Source organism: Mirounga leonina, unplaced genomic scaffold (genome assembly GCF_011800145.1).
Source record: "Mirounga leonina isolate KUSES-001 unplaced genomic scaffold, KU_Mleo_1.0 Mir_91, whole genome shotgun sequence".
NCBI classification, from domain to species: Eukaryota; Metazoa; Chordata; class Mammalia; order Carnivora; family Phocidae; genus Mirounga; species Mirounga leonina.
Window position 1 is genome coordinate 8,632,607 of NW_023270839.1, and position 20,740 is coordinate 8,653,346.

The following is a 20,740-nucleotide window of genomic DNA, read 5'->3' on the forward strand; positions in this document are numbered from 1 at the left end:
CTGTCAAATAAAAAAATAAAATCTTAAAAAAAAAAAAAAAAAAAAAGGAGCAGGCAGAATCCATAATCAAAAACTGGGAACTTTAAGCCAACAAAAGTTAAAAAAGTAAAAAAAAAAAAAAAAGGTAGTTTCTTCTCAGTAGGTAAGTAATTATTTATTTATTTGAGAGAGAGAGAATGAGAGACAGAGAGCATGAGAGGGAGGAGGGTCAGAGGAAGAAGCAGACTCCCCGCCGAGCAGGGAGCCCGATGCGGGACTCGATCCCGGGACTCCAGGATCATGACCTGAGCCGAAGGCAGTCACTTAACCAACTGAGCCACCCAGGCGCCCCTTTTTTTAATTTTATTATATTATTTATTTATTTATTCAGTAGATAAGTAATTAAAAGAATATTTAAAAATGAGAAAATGAAAGGATGTTGTTCTTTTCCACAAAAGTAAAAATAAAGGTGATTAAAAACTGCAGAGGGGAAAATGTACAAGAAAAGGGTGATATAAATGTGAAATTATTTTACATAACTTAGAGAATTTAGAAAAAGAAAAACCAATTAATGATGCTAGGAATATTTTTTTGGGGGGGGGGCTATGACATTGGCTTTTTTTTTTTTTAAGTAATCTCTATACCCAACATGGAGCTCAAACTTACAACCCAGAGATCAAGAGTCCCATACTCTACCAACTGAGCCAGCCAGGCGCCCCAACATTGGCTGTCTAGAGTAGGAAATGTTCTCTGTACATTGCCTTACATAGAGAGTAATGAACACACCGACTAACATGCTGGACCAGTAGGTAGAGGCTATGGATCTTATTTAAAAAACAGAAGTAAAGAGTAATATAGCCATCAAATATAATATAAATGAGCTGCAATGTCTGCTATCATTGTGGGGAACAAAGGGATAGTAACTAAATTTAATTAAGCAGTGAGTTTTCTTGTTTTTCATCATTTCATCTAAAGCTTGGGTCAGTATGGATAAATTTCTATAAAATCTAAGTTAAGAAGTTAGGCACAACCAATGAGACTTGGTAGGAGTGACTAATTTGTCCTGAAACCCTAAGCCCTCACCTGCCTCCAGCCTATAACCGAAGTTGAGAGATGTAGAAAGGAAGAGAGAATTCTTTGAAAAGTATTCATAGATAGGGCTCTGGGGCATTTCCTCTGTCTTCCTCCTAAGAAAGGGAATATTGTCTCCTCCAAGCTAAGTGGAATAGCACCAGAACCCCTGAGAAGGCTGGGGAGAAATTGTGTGTGTGCACATGTGAGTCTGGAAACGCATCTGAGTAAGGCATGCTGCGTGCCTGTAATGTGCTTAGTGCAGTGATGAGACCTAAGCTGGAGCCCTGCTCTCATGAGTGCTTAATGAATGCTTCTGCTCTGCTCACTATGATGGAAGTTGTAATACTAAATCAGAACAGGGTTGTGTATTTTGATAAACTACTGACTGCCAGAAACCCAGACAAAAACTCATCCTGGTCTCTGTAATTATACAAAGGTCTGAACATAATCATTTATTTACACAGACTGTCTTCAGCCTGGAGGCAGAGAGTTACCCATCCATCCTGGGAGTCCAGTCACCAATCATTCCATGAGCCATCATTTATCTACTTGAATTTTGAAAGCCATGCCCTGGGGATCATGTCACAAAAAAGTCATGTGATCTTTTTACAGAGAAACAGCTATTCGATTTATTGATTTTTTTTTTTTTTAGTCAGAGATAACAAGACCAAGAGTTTTATATCCCCCCAAAAGTTCTTATATTTCTTTAGGTCTTCTTCAATTTATGAAGAGTCTGAACCCACAAGATTTTATGTCATCCTCCAGTTTTATAGGGTTGGCAGATCAGGTTTTATAACTTCATTAGACAGAAATGATAATATGGGATATTGGTAACATTAGTCTGGCAGGTATTGATTAAGTGCAGGACCTTTAATGTGATATTATTTTTATTTTAAAGATTTTATTTATTTATTTACTTACTTATTTGAGAGTGCACACGTGAGGGGGGGAGAGGAAAAGAGAGGGGGAGGGAGAGAACCTCAAGCAGACTCCATGCTGAGCATGGAGCCCAACATGGGGCTCAATCCCAGGACCCTGAGATCATGACCTAAAGCAAAATCAAGAATTGGATGCTTAACCGACTGAGCCACCCAGGCACCCCTTGTGTGGCATTATTTTAACCTCATAATAACCCTGGAAGATAGTATTATGATCTCCATTTTATAGAGGAGGTATTGAAGCTCAGATACCATAAAGTGTTTGACCAAAGAGTAACATCTGAGATTCAACCCCAGGAATGCCTACCTCCACAGCGTATTCGTTTTCCACTCTGTTTTGTTACCCGAGGGCAAGTAGCAAAGATGAAATACAACTGGAATTCGAATTCACTGTTTCTAATCCCACCGCTCTTTCTACCACCCCTCAGTGGCTATTATTTCAAAGTGTTCAACATGCAGATTCTCATTTATAAAACTAGAACTTAAAATTCAACCTAACCGTGGTGACTGCTCACAGTCAGTGACTCCTTGAAAGAACATGGACCATACTCCTGGCCCCTCTATCTCCAAGACAGGGCTCTTTGCCTCCTAATTACAACCAAGGCATCACCCAGCTGAGATCCCATGAACAAGAGTGAGATGAAACACCAACGCAGATAGAAAAATTTTTGAAGATTTTTCTGGGCCAGATTCCACCTATAATTTCCTTTCATGGATCAGTGACCCACAGAATAGTCTAATGTCTTCCTTAGATAATCACACACGGCCTCTCAGCTATGATATGGATATCTACTTGCATAAGAAACATTACAGAGATTCCCCTCTACCCTACTCTCAAGTCTCAAGTCAGGGGTGTGGCTGGACTCTCTGCTGCTGGTTTGGGTGGAGGCTCCATGGACTTAGGAGTCACTGTAAATCTGCTACACAGACATAAGTGTCTGAGTCTCCAGGCTTCAAATCTGTGATGTGCAGGGAGGTGTGTTTCTTGTCTTTGTTCAAATGCTGTGAATCTCCTTTCCTCGTTTACTCCATGTGAGATTATGGGAACCAGAAACTCTGGGCTTTTTCCAGGATATTATCTATACCACATGTAGTACAAGGAATCACGGTCTTCTTAAGTGCACTTGAGAGAAAGGCTGCCTATATCCTGAGCATTCAGTGACCCAGGACGCTGCTTCACCTTCAGCAGGCTCCTCACACCTGTTTAGAAAGATGTCAGCCAACAGAGATGAGTTTATGGACTCTAATGCTCTGTAACTTTTGTTTTCCCATAATACTACTTCTCCACCAAACCCTAAGATGAGCTAGATGGAAACACTCTCCAATCCGATGGTCTATCAGTCTCAATAGAAAATGCCATCAAATATTGCTTTCCCCGTTGTCAAAGTCAGAGACAACCCCCCACCAAAATAATAATAGTAACAACAACAATAATAATAATATCCTTACAGTCCTGATGAAGCCACAGGAACACTAACAAGATTCCCAGGAACTTTGTAAGTATTCCTGTCTCCCTTTGACCCCCAAAGGACCCAACTCTGGAAAGTGATCATGACTCACAATCTCCGTTTCTGCCTCATATATTATAAAAATAGTCCATCATACCAATCAGAATTTTAAAACCCTCCCCATCCCCTCCTCTCCCATCATCTCCATTCTCCTTGCCATGCAACCCACACCAGGAGAGTGAGACAAAAGAAGAGAGAGAGGAGCAACAAAGAGAGGGAGCGATCTAAACACAGAGGAGACTTGGAAACCTTCTCATAGATGCTTCAAAATGGCCAAGGAAGTGTGCACAATTTGTATGACTATATATAATAAGTTGACAGAGGCTAAGTTTTTCAAAAGCCAAGAAGCATGTCATCCATGTTGTGTGCAGTGTTCGTGTAAGGGTATGTGGTGGTGTGTGCAGAGTGCATACGCATGTGAGTGTGTGTGTGTAAGAAACGGAAGGGCACCAGTAAGCTAAGCAACAGTAGTATAAATACCATAGATTGCCTTATTCTGTATGCTTGAGCAGCTCAGGGACAATGGCGGGATGAAGACATTGCACGCTATTCCCTTTTACACTTTTTGGATTTTTGACCATGTAAATGGGATATCTATTTAAAAAATAAGTAAGTCTAAATGTCTTTAAATAATAAAATGATACATGGATTTGCTAATGCCTTCTAAAAATAATAAAATAAAATAAACATTTTTTAAAGATTGTATTTATTTATTTGACAGAGAGAAAGAGGGAGAGAGAGAGAGCACAAGCAGGGGAGCAGCAGAGGGAGAAGGAGAAGCAGGCTCTCTGCTGAGCAGGGAGCCCAATGAGGGGCTCGAACCCAGGACCCTGAGATCATGACCTGAACTGAAGGCAGATGCTTAACCGACTGAACCACCCAGGCACCCCAATAAAATAAACATTTTAGAAGGCACTACTTTTGGGCTTCCCCCGCAGCTGTGTCTCCCACCCCAGAGGGGGATAGAGCACAAGTGCTGCCCCATTTGTCTCACTGTGTGTCACTCATGGAGCAGAAATACACAGCAGTGCCCCTCAGGGCAGCCCAGGGCAGGCTCGGGGTGCTGAACCTCCTGTCCCCAGGGATAAACAGAGATGCCCCTTCAGTTGACACATTTGTCTTAAATCCTTGAATAATAAATCGTAGTCACTGGTTGGGAAAATCTCGGTACCAGCAGATATACTCATTTATAGTGATGTTGGTGTGGTTACAGGTACGTTCGCTTCTTGTCCTTCATATGAATCAATGAATATGGGCTGGGTGATATTAGCAAGGCTCGAAGTACCTGTAAAAGGAATAAAAACAGAACACTAGCTCCTATCCTGAAACTGAGGTGAATTGAAGGTCCAACTCGGCACCCTCCAGGTTCTCTCTCACAGTCAAATCCACCCCTACGCCCACTGTATATAGGCACATACCATTTACTTCTCATTCGTGTTTCAGGACAAAATTTTTCAAATATTTATTTTGAGAAACCCAGCAACATGTGTACAAAAGTAACAGGTCTAATATCTCTCTCCCCTGAAGGGACCCAGGGCTCAGTAACCCAGAACATCTTTAGTGCCCTGAGACACCCGGCGCATAAATGGTAATCTTCTACCTAGAGAAATATAGGACCCCACAGCCAGCCCTCGACATGCTGGGTAAAGAGCGATGCTAGCAGGCAAGATTCCAGACCCCAGACCAGGCCACATCCCAGTTTCTCTTAATCCCAAAGTTAACTCACCCAAGATCAGGAGCACAGTCACTCTTGTCACCTGCCTCATATTCTAGGTATAAACAAGGACCTAAGGTCTAGGCTCTGTTGTGGAGTCTGAGCCTGAACTGGGATACAAACTGGGAAAGAGGCACAGTAGCAATAGCCAGAGCCCACCCTGTCAGCTGTCACCCGGGGCTGTCCCCAGCAGCAAGCCAAAAGCCGGGGCAGCGCCTCCTCAGAATGAGCTTCCCCTCAAGGTTCAACTGAGCACTCAGGAAGAATAAAAGGTAAAAGTTTGCAGGGGCGCCTGGGTGACTCAGTCGGTTAAGCGTCTGCCTTTGGCTCAGGTCATGATCTCAGGGTCCTGGGATCGAGCCCTGTGTGGGCTCCTTGCTTCTTCTCCCTCTGCCCCTCCCCCTGCTCATTCTAGCTCTCTCTCTCTCTCTCAAATAAATAAATAAAATCTTAAAAAAGAAAAAAAAAAGTAAAAACTTCCAGCACAACAGCATTTGTTAAATCCACAACTTGGATTTCTTTTTAGATCTTTGCTAAGGTATAACTCCTTTAGATTTGGTCTGAATGAAGCAAATACATCAGAGGGTAGATTCCACTGGGCTCCTTATTCCCCATCACTTTTCCACAGTCTCAGAAGGTGGTCATTGACTATAGTCAGTCTGATATTCATAAAGCTGAGATTAACCCCCCTGACCTGGTACTATATGCCTGGAAATCTTCCCCATTGGTCTTATCCAGCCAGATGAACAGAGAACGCTAATCTTCTTCCACAAAAGAGCACATGAACCCATCTGAACTGGACATTTCATCTCCTGACACCCTAGTGTCCTTTTATAATCTAAGTCCACATTTAACATCTGCTTCTCAGTCTTCACTTAACAAATGTAAAACAGGGGACCAGTTCCCTCACTAATCCCTACTGACCAGGGAGAGTAGGACATTTGAGGTAGAATCATCCACCTAACCAGGGAGGGATGAGGTGAGGAAGAAGAGGCACACAAGTTCAGAATCAGACAGACCTAAATCTAAATCCTAGCTCTGCCACCTTTTGACCTTGGACAACTCACTCTTCTCATTTCTTCATCCCCTTCCTTTTCATCTGAATCACATGCAAAGTACCATGTCCAGTAGAAAGTAATTGTATAGGATTATATACATGATTTTTTGAAATGTCATTCACTCTTCCCTCAAGACATATCCAATATAAATTCAATAATAGTAACACACACACACACATATACACACAAAACAACAAAAAAAACACCATTTAGGAAAAGAGACAAATCCAAAAGACACATAATGTTAATTGCATCAGCCAACTGCAATAATCAAAACATGTTAGATACTCAAATGAATGTGTTGTGAGTCCTTTGCTCATGTAATATGGGAATGGAAAATCACTAGAAAATATTTAGGAGGTGCCTCTTTTAGGTCTAGAATTGCCCAATGTATTCTGAGTGAACAGTTTCTCCATTTTCCCAAGTAAAAGATCAGTGAGTGCTGATGACTTCTAATAACATTTTGACAGAGTAGATATCACAAGTTATGGAATAAATAACCACCTTTGTGCAGCCACCCTGGAAAACAGTATGGAGGTTCCTCAAAAAGTTGAAAATAAAGCTAACCTTTGATCCAGCAACTGCACTACTGAGTATTTACCCCAAAGATACAAATGTAGTGATCCAAAGGGGCACCTGCACCCCAATGTTTATAGCAGAAACATCCACAATAGCCAAACTATGGAAAGAGCCCAGATGTCCATTGACAGATGAATGGATAAAGAAGATGTGGGGGGCGCCTCGGTGGCTCAGTCGGTTAAGCGTCTGCCTTCAGCTCAGGTCATGATCCCAGGGTCCTGGGATTGAGCCCCATTTCAGGCTCCCTGCTCAGTGGGGAGTCTGCTTCTCCCTCTCTCTCTGCTACCCCCCCCCACGCCATGCTCTCTCTCACTCACGTTCTCTCTGTCTCTCAAATAAATAAATAAATAAAATTTTAAAAAGACTTGGTATATATATCTACATACACACACACACACACACAATGGAATACTACTCAGCCATCAAAAAAATGAAATCTTGCCATTTGCAAGGACATGGATGGAACTAGAGGGTATTATGCTAAGCAAACTAAGTCAATCAGAGAAATACAATTATCATTTGATCTCACTCATATGTGGAATTTAAGAAACAAAACAGAGGATCATAGGGGAAGAGAGAAAAAAATAAAATAAGATGAAATCAGAGAGAGAAACAAACCATAAGAGACTCTTAATCATAGGAAAACTGAGGGTTGCTGGAGGGGAGGGAGGGTGGGGGAATGGGGTAATTGGGTGATGGACATTAAGGAGAGCACGTGATGTAATGAGCACTGGGTGTTATATAAGATGGATGAATCACTGACCTCTACCTCTGAAACCAATAGTACATTATATGCTAATTAATTGAATTTAAATTTTAAAAATACATAAAAAAAAATAGTAAAAAATAAAGAACCAGCTTGCCCTCGGTAGCAAGTAGAGGAGAAAGGAAGTATTTATGAGGGAACTAAAAATGCTAGAACACCTTGTACAGAAATAAAGCATAAAAGGTTTACACTTTAAAGGCAACTAATTACAACAGTGATCCCATGTGGTAACTATACTTGGACAGAAGAACTGTTTCCCAAAAGTCAATAGGTCTCAGACCCTGCAACTTATGGAACATTATACTTCTTCGTTAAACACAGTAGCAGACCGTTTGGCTTGTAGTTTATTTTATGCAGTGGAAAAAACCTTGAATGAGGAGTTAGACAAACTGGATTGTAAGTGATTCTCTGAATTTGCTAGTTGCACATCACATTTTGTGCAAAACACTTATTCTCTTCATTTCTCTGAGAGAGATTACAAAGATCAATTAAATGAGCATAGAAGGTTCTTTCTAAACCATAGTGTTCTATACAAATGTAAATTATGTTTACATAGGAAATCACAAGACCAAAAGGATATTACTGTTCAGGTCAACAAATGTTATCTTGATATTTCTGTGTTGCTATCTGTTATCTCACTTGGGAGAATGTTACTGGGTTTCAAGCAATTAGAGGAAGAAAGACTAGAAGTTTTCCCATGTATCAGTCTTTGGAATGAAAGTAATTATTAATAGTTGTGGTGTTATGGGTTTATTGTGTCCCTCCCTCCTCACTGGAAAAAAAAGATATGTTGGAGTCTTAATCCCTAGCACCTGAGAATGTGACCTTTTTAGAGATAGGTCAGGAGAAGTAATCAAGTTTTTTTTTAAGATTTTATTTTTAAGTAATCTCTACACCCAACATGAGGCTCAAACTTACAACCCCACAATCAAGAGTTGAATGCTGAGCCAACCAGGTGCCCCCAGAAGGAATCAAGTTAAATGAGGTATTTGTGTGGAGTTTAATCCAGTACAACTTGTATTCTTATTAAAAGGGGAAATTTGGACACAAAAACAGACACGACTAAAAGGAAAACAATGTGAAGAGACACGGAGAGGAGACGGCTGCCTACAAGCCAAGGCAAGGAGCCTGGAACAGATCCTTCCTTACAGCTCTCAGGAGGAACCATCTTTGACAACACCTTGATCTTGGACTTTAAGATTCCAGAGCTATGAGATAATACCTCTCTGTTGCTTAAGCCCCACAGTTTTTGGTACTCTGTTATGGCAGCCCTAGCAAACTAATACATGGTGCTAATACTTATGTTTGATATTATATATACACTCCTTTGGGAAACATTTTTTGTTTTCAAAAGATCTGAGTAAACACAGGAGTGTATCATATACATTAACGTTGTTTGTTATATATATTATAGTAGAAATTAAAACCATTGTTAAAGCGGGCGCCTGGGTGGCTCAGTTGGTTAAGCAACTGCCTTCGGCTCAGGTCATGATCCTGGAGTTCCGGGATCGAGTCCCGCATCCGGCTCCCTGCTCAGCGAGAAGCCTGCTTCTCCCTCTGACCCTCCCCCCTCTCATGTACTCTCTCTCATTCTCTCTCTCTCAAATAAATAAATAAATCTTTAAAAAAAAAAACCATTGTTAAAGCAAATTTTAGAAAGTTCTGAGGTTAAGATAGAAAACTGTGTCCCATAGGAAGAGCCACCAACCAGAGGATATTTAAAAAATTTTTTAAAGTGAGTTTTTTCAGGTTATTAAAATAATGAATCCTGAATATAGAATTTGGAGAATATGGAAAAGTATAAAAAATAGCAATCATGTATAATGTCATGCCCCAGAAACATCATTGATAATATTTGGGTATACTTCTTTTCAGTCTTTAATCTATGCATAAATATATTTTTTAAAGATTTTATTTATTTATTTGAGAGAGAGAGCACAAGCAGGGGGAGCGGCAGGCAGAGGGAGAGGGAGAAAGAGAATCTTAAGCAGACTCCCTGCTGAGCTCAGATCCCGATGCAAGGCTCTATCTCAAGACCCTGAGATCACAACCTGAGCTGAAATCAAGAGTTGGACGTTCAATGAACTGAGCCACCCAGGCACCCCTCTAAGGTCTTTTTTTTTTTTTAAGATTTTATTTATTTATTTGAGAGAGAGAGAATGAGAGACAGAGAGCACGAGAGGGAAGAGGATCAGAGGGAGAAGCAGACCCCCTGCCTAGCAGGGAGCCCGATGTGGGACTCGATCCCGGGACTCCAGGATCATGACCTGAGCTGAAGGCAGTCGCTTAACCAACTGAGCCACCCAGGCGCCCCTAAGGTCTTTTTAATAAGGGCACCAGTCTCATTCATAAGGACCCCACCCTCATGACTTAATCACCCCCCAAATGCCCCACCTGCTAATGCCATTACACTAAGGATTAGGTCTCAACACATGAATTTGTGGCAGAGAGTCTGTAGTAGTGACCTAAGTATCTGATTGCTATGCCACTCTCAACGTCCACTCTTATTTCGGGTCTCAGATATATTTTTACATATACACCAATCCTCACAACAATCCTTTCAATTATCTCAATTTTATGAATTAGGAGACAAAGCACACAGAGTATACATGGCTTATCCAATATAATATATTTACCTAAAAGAGGGGGTAAAAAATGAATATTATGAGGAGAAACTCTACTGAATTACTAGTTTTGCGTAAAGGTTATCTGGTTATAAGGAATATTTTCCAACAGGCATAGGAAAAAAAGAATACTAGGCTAACTTTCCTCCCAAAAGTAAAACAGACCAATGACCAGGGCCAAATGAAGAAACAGAATGTCTAAGGAAACATAGTTGCTCCCTCCCAGCCACTTCAGAAAATGGGGAAAAATATACATTCCCCTTCCCTCCATGACCTTCCTCCCATCACACCACATGACAAAAACAAACATCTGAGAGCTAGTCTGACCCTGGAGACTCTTCCTGAAAAGGAAATATTCTTGAGAGTTGTGTGTCTTTGACCAAGAAATAGTTCTGTTTGGGTAGGGAAATGGTATCAACATTTTTCAAGTCTGGGCAATGGCTAGATAGGAAGCTTTTGTTCACCATTGTATTCCCAATCACTAGCACGATGCCTGGAATACAGTGGACATGCAACAAATAATTGTTGAATGAATAGTTAAATGAATGAAGGAGTTATGATTGTGTGAACATCCTTCTTTCCTTTGCAGGACTTGCATAAAGCCTACTTCAAAGTCTCAAAGGCAGAAACAGATCACGGAACCAGGTTGACCAGTGTAGTATGCTGAGAATAGCCTTCTGGGCTCCCTTTGGAGCAAAACAGTGGTGGGGGTTGAGGGCTTACCTGGAGGTATGGCAACTATATATTTAAGCCTAAAATACGGACATGGTTTTATGAATACAGTGTATGTTGGGCAATAATGATATAAAACATCTTCATTTCACTTCATGGCTAGATAGGAAGATGTTTTATATCATTTCTAATGATATAAAACATCTTAGACCCCTCTGGAGTCTAAGAACCTCTTCCAGACCATGCCCTGGGTACATGGGATCCCAGAATTCCCTGCACACATGTCCCCAGATCCACTTTTAAGATCTGCATGGACCTCTTCCAAGGACCATCTTCCCAGAAACAGATATCCCACCTAGGTACCCAACCCTAGGCCCAAGGGGTGGCCAAGGGATGGCTGTTTGCAGAGAATGTAGACATGTGGACTAAGCTGTCCACATCCTTGTGTGTAAAGAAAGCCCTTCAAGATATGGGGTGGAGTTAGAGATAGAAAAAGAAGAGGAGTCGGGGCACCTGGGTGGCTCAGTCAGTTAAGCATCTGCCTTCAGCTCAGGTCATGATCCCTGAGTCTTGGGATCAGAGTCCCACATCGGGCTCCCTGCTCAGCAGGGAGTCTGCCTCTCCTTCTCCCTGTGCTCTTCCCTCATCTCATGCTGTCTCTTTCTCTCTCAAATAAAACAATAAAACCTAAAAGAGAAAGAAAGAAAGAAAGAAAGAAAGAAAGAAAGAAAGAAAGAAAGAAAGAAAGAAAGAGAGAAAGAAAGAGAGAAAGGAAGGAAGGAAGAAAGAAAGGAAGGAAGGAAGGAAGGAAGGAAGGAAGGAAAGAAGGGGAAGGAAGGAAGGAAGGGGAAGGAGGGAAGGAAGGAGGGAAGAAAGAAAGAAAGGGAGTAGATCACACTGTGTAAGCCAGAGGCTTAAGGGCAACCCTCCTTGAAGCAATACATTCCAGCACAAAACTATAAGAATAAAGGTTTCAAAAACAGATCCAGGTATATATGGGAATTTAGTGTACTATAAATGTAGTATATCAAATCTATGGGGCAAGAGGGAATTTTTCAATAAGTGGTGTTCCTACTATTGACTATGCATTTGGGAGACATAAATGTAAGCCCCTATGTAAAAGTTAATTTCTTTTGGGACATACTCCTTTTAATCACGTGATTCAAAGCAAAGATGCTAACGTCTCACAGAGACATCTGTCCAGCCGCTCATTAACTGGCCAAGTGTGCAAGTCAAGTTAGGCTAATCCTAGCAGCGAACACCCACAGCCACCACTGGTTAGTCCAGGGAAGAACCCCTGACTCACAGAGTCAACCAGAGCCCTTCCCAGGATATTCTAAATTGGAGGGGGCGGGGGGCATCAAGTTCAGTCCCTCAAGGGCATATATAAGAAGATGTGAGCAGAGGAGGCAGAAGCAGCCTACATGTTTATTTTTTTTTTAAGATTTTATTTATTTATTTGACAGAGAGAGACAGCGAGAGAGAGCACACAAACGGGGAGTGGGAGAGGGAGAACAGGCTTCCCGCGGAGCAGGGAGCCCAATGCGGGGCTCGATCCCAGGACCCTGGGATCATGACCTGAGCCGAAGGCAGACACCCAACGACTGAGCTACCTAGGCGCCCCTGTTTTAAATATTTTTTAAGGACTGTTTTTTTTAGAGTGAGAGTGAGAGAGAGTGAGAGTGTGGGTAGTCGAGGGAGGGACAGAGAGCAAGGGAGAGAGAATCTCCGGCTGACTCCTCATTGACCCTGGGATCATGACCTGAGCCGAAGGCAGCCGCTTAACGACTGACCCACCCAGGCACCCCGCAGCCTACACGTTTAAATTCTCCTTTGATTCAAATTCTCCTTGTAGTATGACCTCGCTCTCTCCTTCCTTCACAGCTAAGCTACCACCTGTTCCTCATCTCACATAACATGTTGTGCAGTCCTCTATCTTGGCACTTGCCAAACTGTTCTGAGTTGTTGGTTTGTTCGTTCTACAACCAGCACTCTTCTTGGCAGGAACCATCCAGGAGTTAGAGCTACCCCATCGCTGAAATCAGTCTTATGCCCTCAGGGAGCCTCCAGGCTCGCAGAGAAGTGGAGCCATCGGACCCCGCACCCGAGAGGCAGACTGCCTGGGTGTCAGTTTGTCATTTAACAGTTTTGTGACTCAAGTGAGAACTTAAATTCTCTGTGCCTTATTTCCCTCATCTGCAAAGCAAAGCTCATGGTAACAGTTGCAAGATTACATAGGTTCGTAAATGTCTGGGATCACACCTGGCAGGTTGAAATCAATGATAGTTTCTTTCACCGACTTGTCATCAGGGCTCAGCACAGTACTGAGCACATAAGGATTCATAAACATTTGTCTAATGAACGTAGCTTGAAATTTGTAGGGTTTTTTTTTAAGATTTTATTTATTTATTTGAGAGAGAGAATATGAAAGAGCACAAGCAGGGGGATCAGCAGAGGCAGAGGGAGAAGCAGGAAGCCCAACGCGGGGCTCTATCCCAGGACTCTGGGATCATGACCTGAGCCAAAGGCAGGCATTTAACCAACTGAGCCACCCCTTGAAATTGTAGTTTAGTTATAATGAGTGACGTATCCTAAAACCACACCACCCTCTAGTGGAGGGACATAAAAGCTTCGGGAAAAAGTTCCACTGTGGTACTCAGGAGTTTGTGCTCAGCTGTCCCAGCCACCCCCACCACTGAGTCTGCCACCGCACAGAAGTACACGGCGGAGTCGTGCCAAAGGACAGATGGTTTCTTCAGGTGGAAAGCGGTTTGGCTGTTATTAAATTCAGCGTCAAAACCATAGCTCCCTTTAACCAGGTTGTTCCCGGTGATGTATTTCAGAAGGAACTGGAGACCTTGGTTGGGATACTGGACGTACCAAAAGAGATAAGGGCTTCCAGAAACTGAATAGGTACAATTCACAGTCAGTGGATCCCCTTCAGCAACAGTGACCTGGTCTGGCTGCGACACCGACTGAGCTCTCAGTCCACCTGGAAATGAATCCACACTCCATCAGTGAAGCTGCTGAAAAGCATGTACGTGGGTAATACAAGCACTAAATGGGGGAAGAATAGTACTCACTCAGTGTGAAGAGAATCCCAAGTGGCAAGATGCACGCAGAGGCCATGGTTTACGCTGAGCTGCCCGCCTCCACCGGAGGTAAATGCCCACTCCGGAGAACAGGCTCTCGAAGAGGGACCAGCACCCCTGTGTCAGCACAGGGTTCCTTCTCTGGGGAACCCTTTGCTTCCTGGCACCTGTGTCTTCCTTCTGCTGAGCAAGCTCTTGGCCCAGACTCCTCAAAGCTCTGTGGGGAGCCAGACTGCTGCTCTTGCAGCTGGGACAAGCCTCACACTGCAGCACCCCCTGGCGCCCACACACAGAGCCGGGTAACCTCAGTGTCAAGTAGCCTGAGCTTCCAGGTCTTACCACACAACCAGACCTCTCTGGATGTTCACATTTTCCGTGAGCCGCAGAGGGAGAATTTGGCGTTCAAGGAGAAGAAACAGAAGTGTGTGAATCAAAGTGGGGAAAAAAATACATGTTGAATGGACCAAGCTTTAAATGGTTATGCTCTATTAAGATAGCATAAGAGACAGAAGGGAAATAGAATTTTTTAATAAGAATGGGGAAAATAAATAGAAAAGAGAAGGAAAAGCATAGCTTTGTGTGAAGAAGGAAAGAAAAAGAAAAATGAGAGATGAGAAAAGGCAAAATAGGAGAAGAAAGCAAAGCAAGAGAAGAGAAATAACAAAGAGAACCTTGTTCTCTTCAGAAGTAATTTAGGGGTGCCTGGGTGGCTCAGTCGTTAGGCGTCTGCCTTCAGCTCAGGTCATGATCCCAGGGTCCTGGGATCGAGCCCCGCATCGGTTTCCCTGCTCCGCGGGAAGCCTGCTTCTCCCTCTCCCACTCCCCCTGCTTGTGTTCCCTCTCTTGCTGTCTCTCTCTCTCTGTCAAAAAAATAAAATCTTAAAAAAAAAAAAAAAGAAGTAATTTAGAGACAGCTTCTATATAAACCTCTTTTTTAAATATTTTATTTATTTATTTGACAGAGAGGGGGGAGAGCACAAGCAGGGGGAACAGCAGGCAGAGGGAGGGGGAGAAGCAGGCTCCTTGCTGAGTAGGAAGCCCGATGTGGGGCTCAATTCCAGGACCTTGAGCTCTTGACCTGAGCCGAAGGCAGATGCTTAACCTGAGTCACCCAGGTGCCCTTATGTAAACCTCTTTGACTGAAAACTAACTCAGTTTGTATTCTAGGTTGGGACTGTTGGGAGCCCTCCCCATAAGGACCTTTAATTAAAGATTCACACAAAATGAACTTGAACCTTGTCTTTAAATATTTTTAGCGAGAGATAAGGAAGGGATGGTGTTATACACACCTCCTGGCACAGTTGTCCTATTAAACAGTAGGTTATAAAGGCAATAAGAAAAGCCCTCAGTGAAGGAGTTGAAAAATCAAGATTTTCCACATGGAGAGGCTGTTTAGAACAGAGTTCAAAAAAAGTGTATATTGAGTAAAGATTGATGGTTAACTGGGCTTGCGGTATTATGGTGATAAAATGCTCATTTTAACAGGAGAACAGAATAAAGTTTTTTACTAAAAAATGCCACAATAACAGTAGAGCAATGGTTCAATAAATCCTATTGAAATGAAACAAGGAGGGGTACCTGGGTGGCTCAGTCATTAATCGTCTGCCTTCGGCTCAGGTCATGATCCCAGGATCGAGCCCCGCATCAGGCTCCCTTCTCCGTGGGGAGTTTGCTTCTCCCTCTCCCACTCCCCCTGCTTGTGTTCCCTCTCATGCTGAGTCTCTCTCTGTCAAATAAATAAATAAAATCTTAAAAAAAAAAAAAGAAAAAGAAATGAAACAAGGAAGTATCAATATAAAGAAATTGTTCCTCTGACTTGCCTTAGTTTTCCTTTCAATAATGTCCAAATAAACCATATATTTCAGAAAAAGGATAGAAAATCTTTGCTTTGAATCAGGAAGAAAAGCAGATCATAGTTGTTTCTGAAAGTTTTGCTAAGTATCTCATACTTTAATAGTTTAAACCTTGACCTTATGATAATGTCTTTCTTTGGAATATGTAAATTATCTTCAGAGTACTCATCTTCAAGCCCCAAAAGGCCTGTGATGAATAGAAAACATAAAATAAATTTCTCTTTCTGCCTAGAGCCTAAGATGAGTGTTAAACTTGAGTCTTTGAGGGTCCTGGCAATCATCTCAAGAGGATGACTGGAACAAAGCTTAATGAAAGGGTTATTTTACATTTTTTGTGGGCAGATTAAAGGGGAAACATGCAAGAGAAGGTGAAGGACCCTGGAGCTAGCAACAGCCAGAAGACTTCACCGCTTCTAGGCCTGACGGGAAGGAGGAGGAAGAAATGATGGTCACCAGGGGAGGCCTGTGACTGAGGACGAATACCACCCTGTGGGCTTCAGTACAGGAAAGAAGATACAGCCCACAGCAATGTCCAGGAGCTTCAATCTGAGACTCCAGGTACTTCTTTAAGACTGCCTATCACCTCTCCCAATAAGCTATTTATAAACATCAGAACTCTGTAAATGTCACTGATTTCCCAGGAGACAACAAAAGATGGCTCATGTAAAATAATGAGAAAGCCCTTTGCAAACATCAGACTCTGAAATGTGGGTTATATACATTATAGAAGTATCAGAGAAAAATCAGCACAAAATAAAGTTGTTGAAGCAAAAAGGAAAGTTGGCATTTGTTTTATTTCTTTGGTCTTTTTTTTCCCAATGCAAATTCTTTTTATTTAAATTTAATTAACCAACATGTAGTGTACATCATTAGTTTCAGATGTAGCATTCAATAATTAGTCGGCATTTTTTATATGAAATTCTGACAAGGAATACAACCCAACTAAGAAAATTGTACTTTCTTCACAAGATATCCTGACAGAAGGATTGAGGTTCCACACTCATGGCTGTTGGTAGAGTTACTCACTCATTGATTCCTTTCAGCATCTTATGATATTATCCAATGTCAACTAAACTATTCTTTACAAGATGGACATGTGTCCTGATAATACTCCTGCAAAGAGACCGAAGCTAGCAGATGCCATTTAAAAGCAAAAATAATCTAGTAGTCAGATCTCAAAAGAAATTCATCAAGAATGTTTCAATCATCAAGAAAACTATTTGAAATGCAGGTTTACAGCACACTATTGATTCACTCCTTAGAAGCATATTTTCCTACGTACATTTGCCCATGTACAGTGTGTCTGCACTCAAAGTGTTTTCTGATGGTGCCGAATGGAGATGCTTGGGGAGGGGAGCAGTTATTGCTCATCTCTTTTCCACCTCCTGCAAAGGCTGTGACCCTCTCCATTTCTGTTCAGCTCTTCATAGGCTCCGTGCCTCTGTGCCCTCCAGAGCACAGTAGTAAATGGCAGCATCTGCCACCTGCAGTTGGAGGATGAGCAGCGAAGACGAGAATCGCTCATATGTCATGTTGTAGCGTCCCTGCTGAGAAGGCCCTGAGCCCTTAATCAGGAGTCTTGGAGCCCTTCCTGGGAAGCGAAGGTACCAGAAGTTGTAAGCAGTGGATATAGAGTGACTGCAGGAGATTTCCACCACAGAGCCCTCCGAAGCAGCCACGGCGGAAGGCTGAAACACTTGGTCCTTGCCCTCTGCAACTGCAGGAAACAAATAAAGAAGGCTGTGACTTTTATGCCGCTCTTGGGCTTGCTGATTGCCCCTTAGGTGAGGGGAGTATTAATAAGTCTGGCTTTTCTGTCGTTTTTTTTTAAAGTGAGCCCAAATTTTAAACCAGTGGCATATGTTTTCCACGACCAGATGGCAAAAGAGCCTACTCACCCTCAGGGAGAGCTGAGGAGGACCCCCAGCCACACTGCTTCCAGAGTGCTCTGCAAAGCCATGGTCAGAGTGCATGGTCAGAGTGCATGACAGGCCTCAGCTGTCAGTGTGATAGTCCCAGGGAAGCAGGTTTAAGGCTGCCGGTTTTGCATTTTCTTCTTTGTGTCAGTGACATCATCAGCCAGAATTTGCCAACTGGAGAAGGGTGACTCGGGCTGTGAGGCTGCTTACTAGTGGCTTCCACTGCGCTCTGCTCTGAAAAGGTGGTCTTTTTTTTTAGATTTTATTTATTTATTTGACAGAGAGATAGAGCACAAGTAGGCAGAGAGGCAGGCAGAGGGAGAGGGAGAAGCAGGCTCCCCACGGAGCAGGGAGCCCGATGTGGGACTCGATCCCAGGACCCTGGGATCACGACCTGAGCCGAAGGCAGACGCTTAACGACTGAGCCACCCAGGCGCCCCTGTTCTGAGAAGATGGTTTGAAAGGGAGTGTAACCTTTCAGAGGTCATAACAGTTGGACAAGTTCATTTTAGAAGCTTGCTTTCCTTCTCTCAGAGTGTCAGAAGGAGTCCCATGATTGATGAAAGATGGCTTCATCATTCAAATTAAAGTGATGTATTCACACAAGTATGCTGAACTTATCACATGGGATACAATGACATGCTAACCATAAGAGACGCTTTTTTTTTTAATGATTTATTTTAATTTTTTTATTTTTTAAAGATTTTTATTTATTTATTTGACAGAGAGAGAGATAGTGAGAGCAGGAACACAAGCAGGGGGAGTGGGAGAGGGAGAAGCAGGCTTCCCGCCGAGAAGGGAGCCTGACGCAGGGCTCGATCCCAGGACCCTGGGACCATGACCTGAGCCAAAGGCAGACGCTTAATGACTGAGCCACCCAGGCGCCCAACCATAAGAGACTCTTAATCTCAGGAAACAAACTGAGGGTTGCTGGAGTGGTGGGGGGTGGGAGGCATGGGGTGGCTGGGTGATAGACACTGGGGAGGGTATGTGCTATGGTGAGCGCTGTGAATTGTGTAAGACTGACAAATCACAGACCTGTACCCCTGAAACAAATAATACATTATATGTTAAAATAAATAAATAAATTATAAAAAAATAAAAATAATAATCATGAAATCTTAGTAACTGTGATGGAGGAGAGATGAGTTGTTTTAAGGCACAAAAATTCCTACGCAAACATAGTCATCAAAACTTATTATGTACTCCTGCATCCAAGATGGTCTCTGGAACAAGTATGGAAAGAAACTCTCAGTTATACATTTTCGTAACCAAAAGAAATTGGGTCAAGGAAGACCCAAAAGCTGCCTTTGGAGATGATCTCTTTTGGATGGTACCTATTTTCATTTTGTGGCCTGACACTGTCCCCTCCGTTATTAATGCAAGACTTACTAGTTCTCCCCTTGGTTTTTATTGTTTTATACAGATTTTCTTGGGACTTTATTTTTAAAAGAAAAGTAAACAACATTTGTGGCAATACGAAGTTTATTTAGTAGTTTTATGTGCACCACCACCTAGTGGACGATGTGGGAACTGATGGAACATCATTTCCCCTACAAGGCCTCTGACACAGTCAGCAGCTTCTCACGTCTTGAAGTCATTTCATGACCTTTGCTTTTGTTCAAATTCTTCATCTTTATTCAATTTCCATAGAGATATGAAGGTTAACCAGAGGAAATAGCTGCCTTCTTGGAAAGCTTTCTAATTATTAAAAGGTGTCCTTTGTTCAGGTGAGTGGTTATTTAACACATACTTCCATGCAGTGAAATATTTCTCTTAAGATGGTTGCTTTATTCATATCCTTTCCTTTTTTTTTTTTTTTTAATGGTCTCCCTTTCAGGTCAGGAGAAATTCGTTTCTTTCTCTCTCTTTATTTTTTTTAACATATAATGTATTATTGGTTTCAGAGGTATTGGCCTGTGATTCATCAGTCTTATATAATACCCAGTGTTCATTACATCACGTGCCCTCCTTAATGTCCATCACCCAGTTACCCCATTCCCCCTACCCCCCTCCCCTCCAGCAACCCTCAGTTTGTTTCCTATGATTAAGAGTCTCTTACGGGGGCGCCTGGGTGGCTCAGTAGTTAAGCGTCTGCCTTCGGCTCAGGTCATGATCCCAGGGTCCTGGGATCGAGCCCCGCATCAGGCTCCCTCCTCAGCGGGAAGCCTGCTTCTCCCTCTCCCACTCCCCCTGCTTGTGTTCCCTCTCTCGCTGTGTCTCTCTCTATCAAATAAATAAAATCTTAAAAAAAAAAAAAAGAGTCTCTTACGGTTTGTCTCCCTCTCTGGTTTCGTCTTGTTTTATTTTTTCCTCTCTTCCCCTATGATGCTCTGTTTTGGGGGGAAATTCATTTCTGCCCCAATATTTTCTCTTTTTTTTTTTACTGGGAGACTCCTTAATAATGATAAGACAATTATTTAGGTCCAACAGAGAACTTCTATTTATATTTTCAACCCCCCAAAATTTCCAAATAAAATAGAGAATACCAATATGGCTATAAAATTAAGATAGAAAATCAAACATAAGTGGGCACAGAGTCATTAAATGGAAGGGCTAATATAGCTACTCTGATAAATTTTTTTTTAAGTAGGCTTAATGTCCAGCATGGAGCCCAACATGGGGCTTGAACTCACAACCCTGAGATCAAGACCTAAGCCGAGTGGAACTTGGGTGGCTCAGTCTGTTAAGTGTCCAACTCTTGATTTCAGCTCAGGTCATGATATTAGGGTCATGAGATTAAGCTTCTCCTCGGGCTCCTGCACTGGGTGTGGAGCCTGCTTAAGATTCTCCCCCTCCCTCTTTTCCTACCCCTCCCCCACCACACGGGCACACACCTGCTCTCTCTCTCTCTCTCTAAAAAAAAAAAAAAAGACCTGAGCTGAGATCAAGAGTCAGATGCTTAACCTACTGAGCTACCCAGACACCACACTACTGTGATTAAATTGAGCTCTGAAATTCCTG

At 42.4% G+C, this 20,740-nt stretch overlaps 1 gene segment (V, D, J or C); it reads right to left on the bottom strand.

Annotated features, from left to right (window-relative positions):
- Positions 1-13,521: 13,521 nt before the first annotated feature.
- On the bottom strand, positions 13,522-14,201 carry LOC118003509. The segment is given in 2 exon segments: positions 13,522-13,904; positions 13,996-14,201. Coding segments are annotated over 2 exon segments (429 nt in total).
- Positions 14,202-20,740: the final 6,539 nt, after the last annotated feature.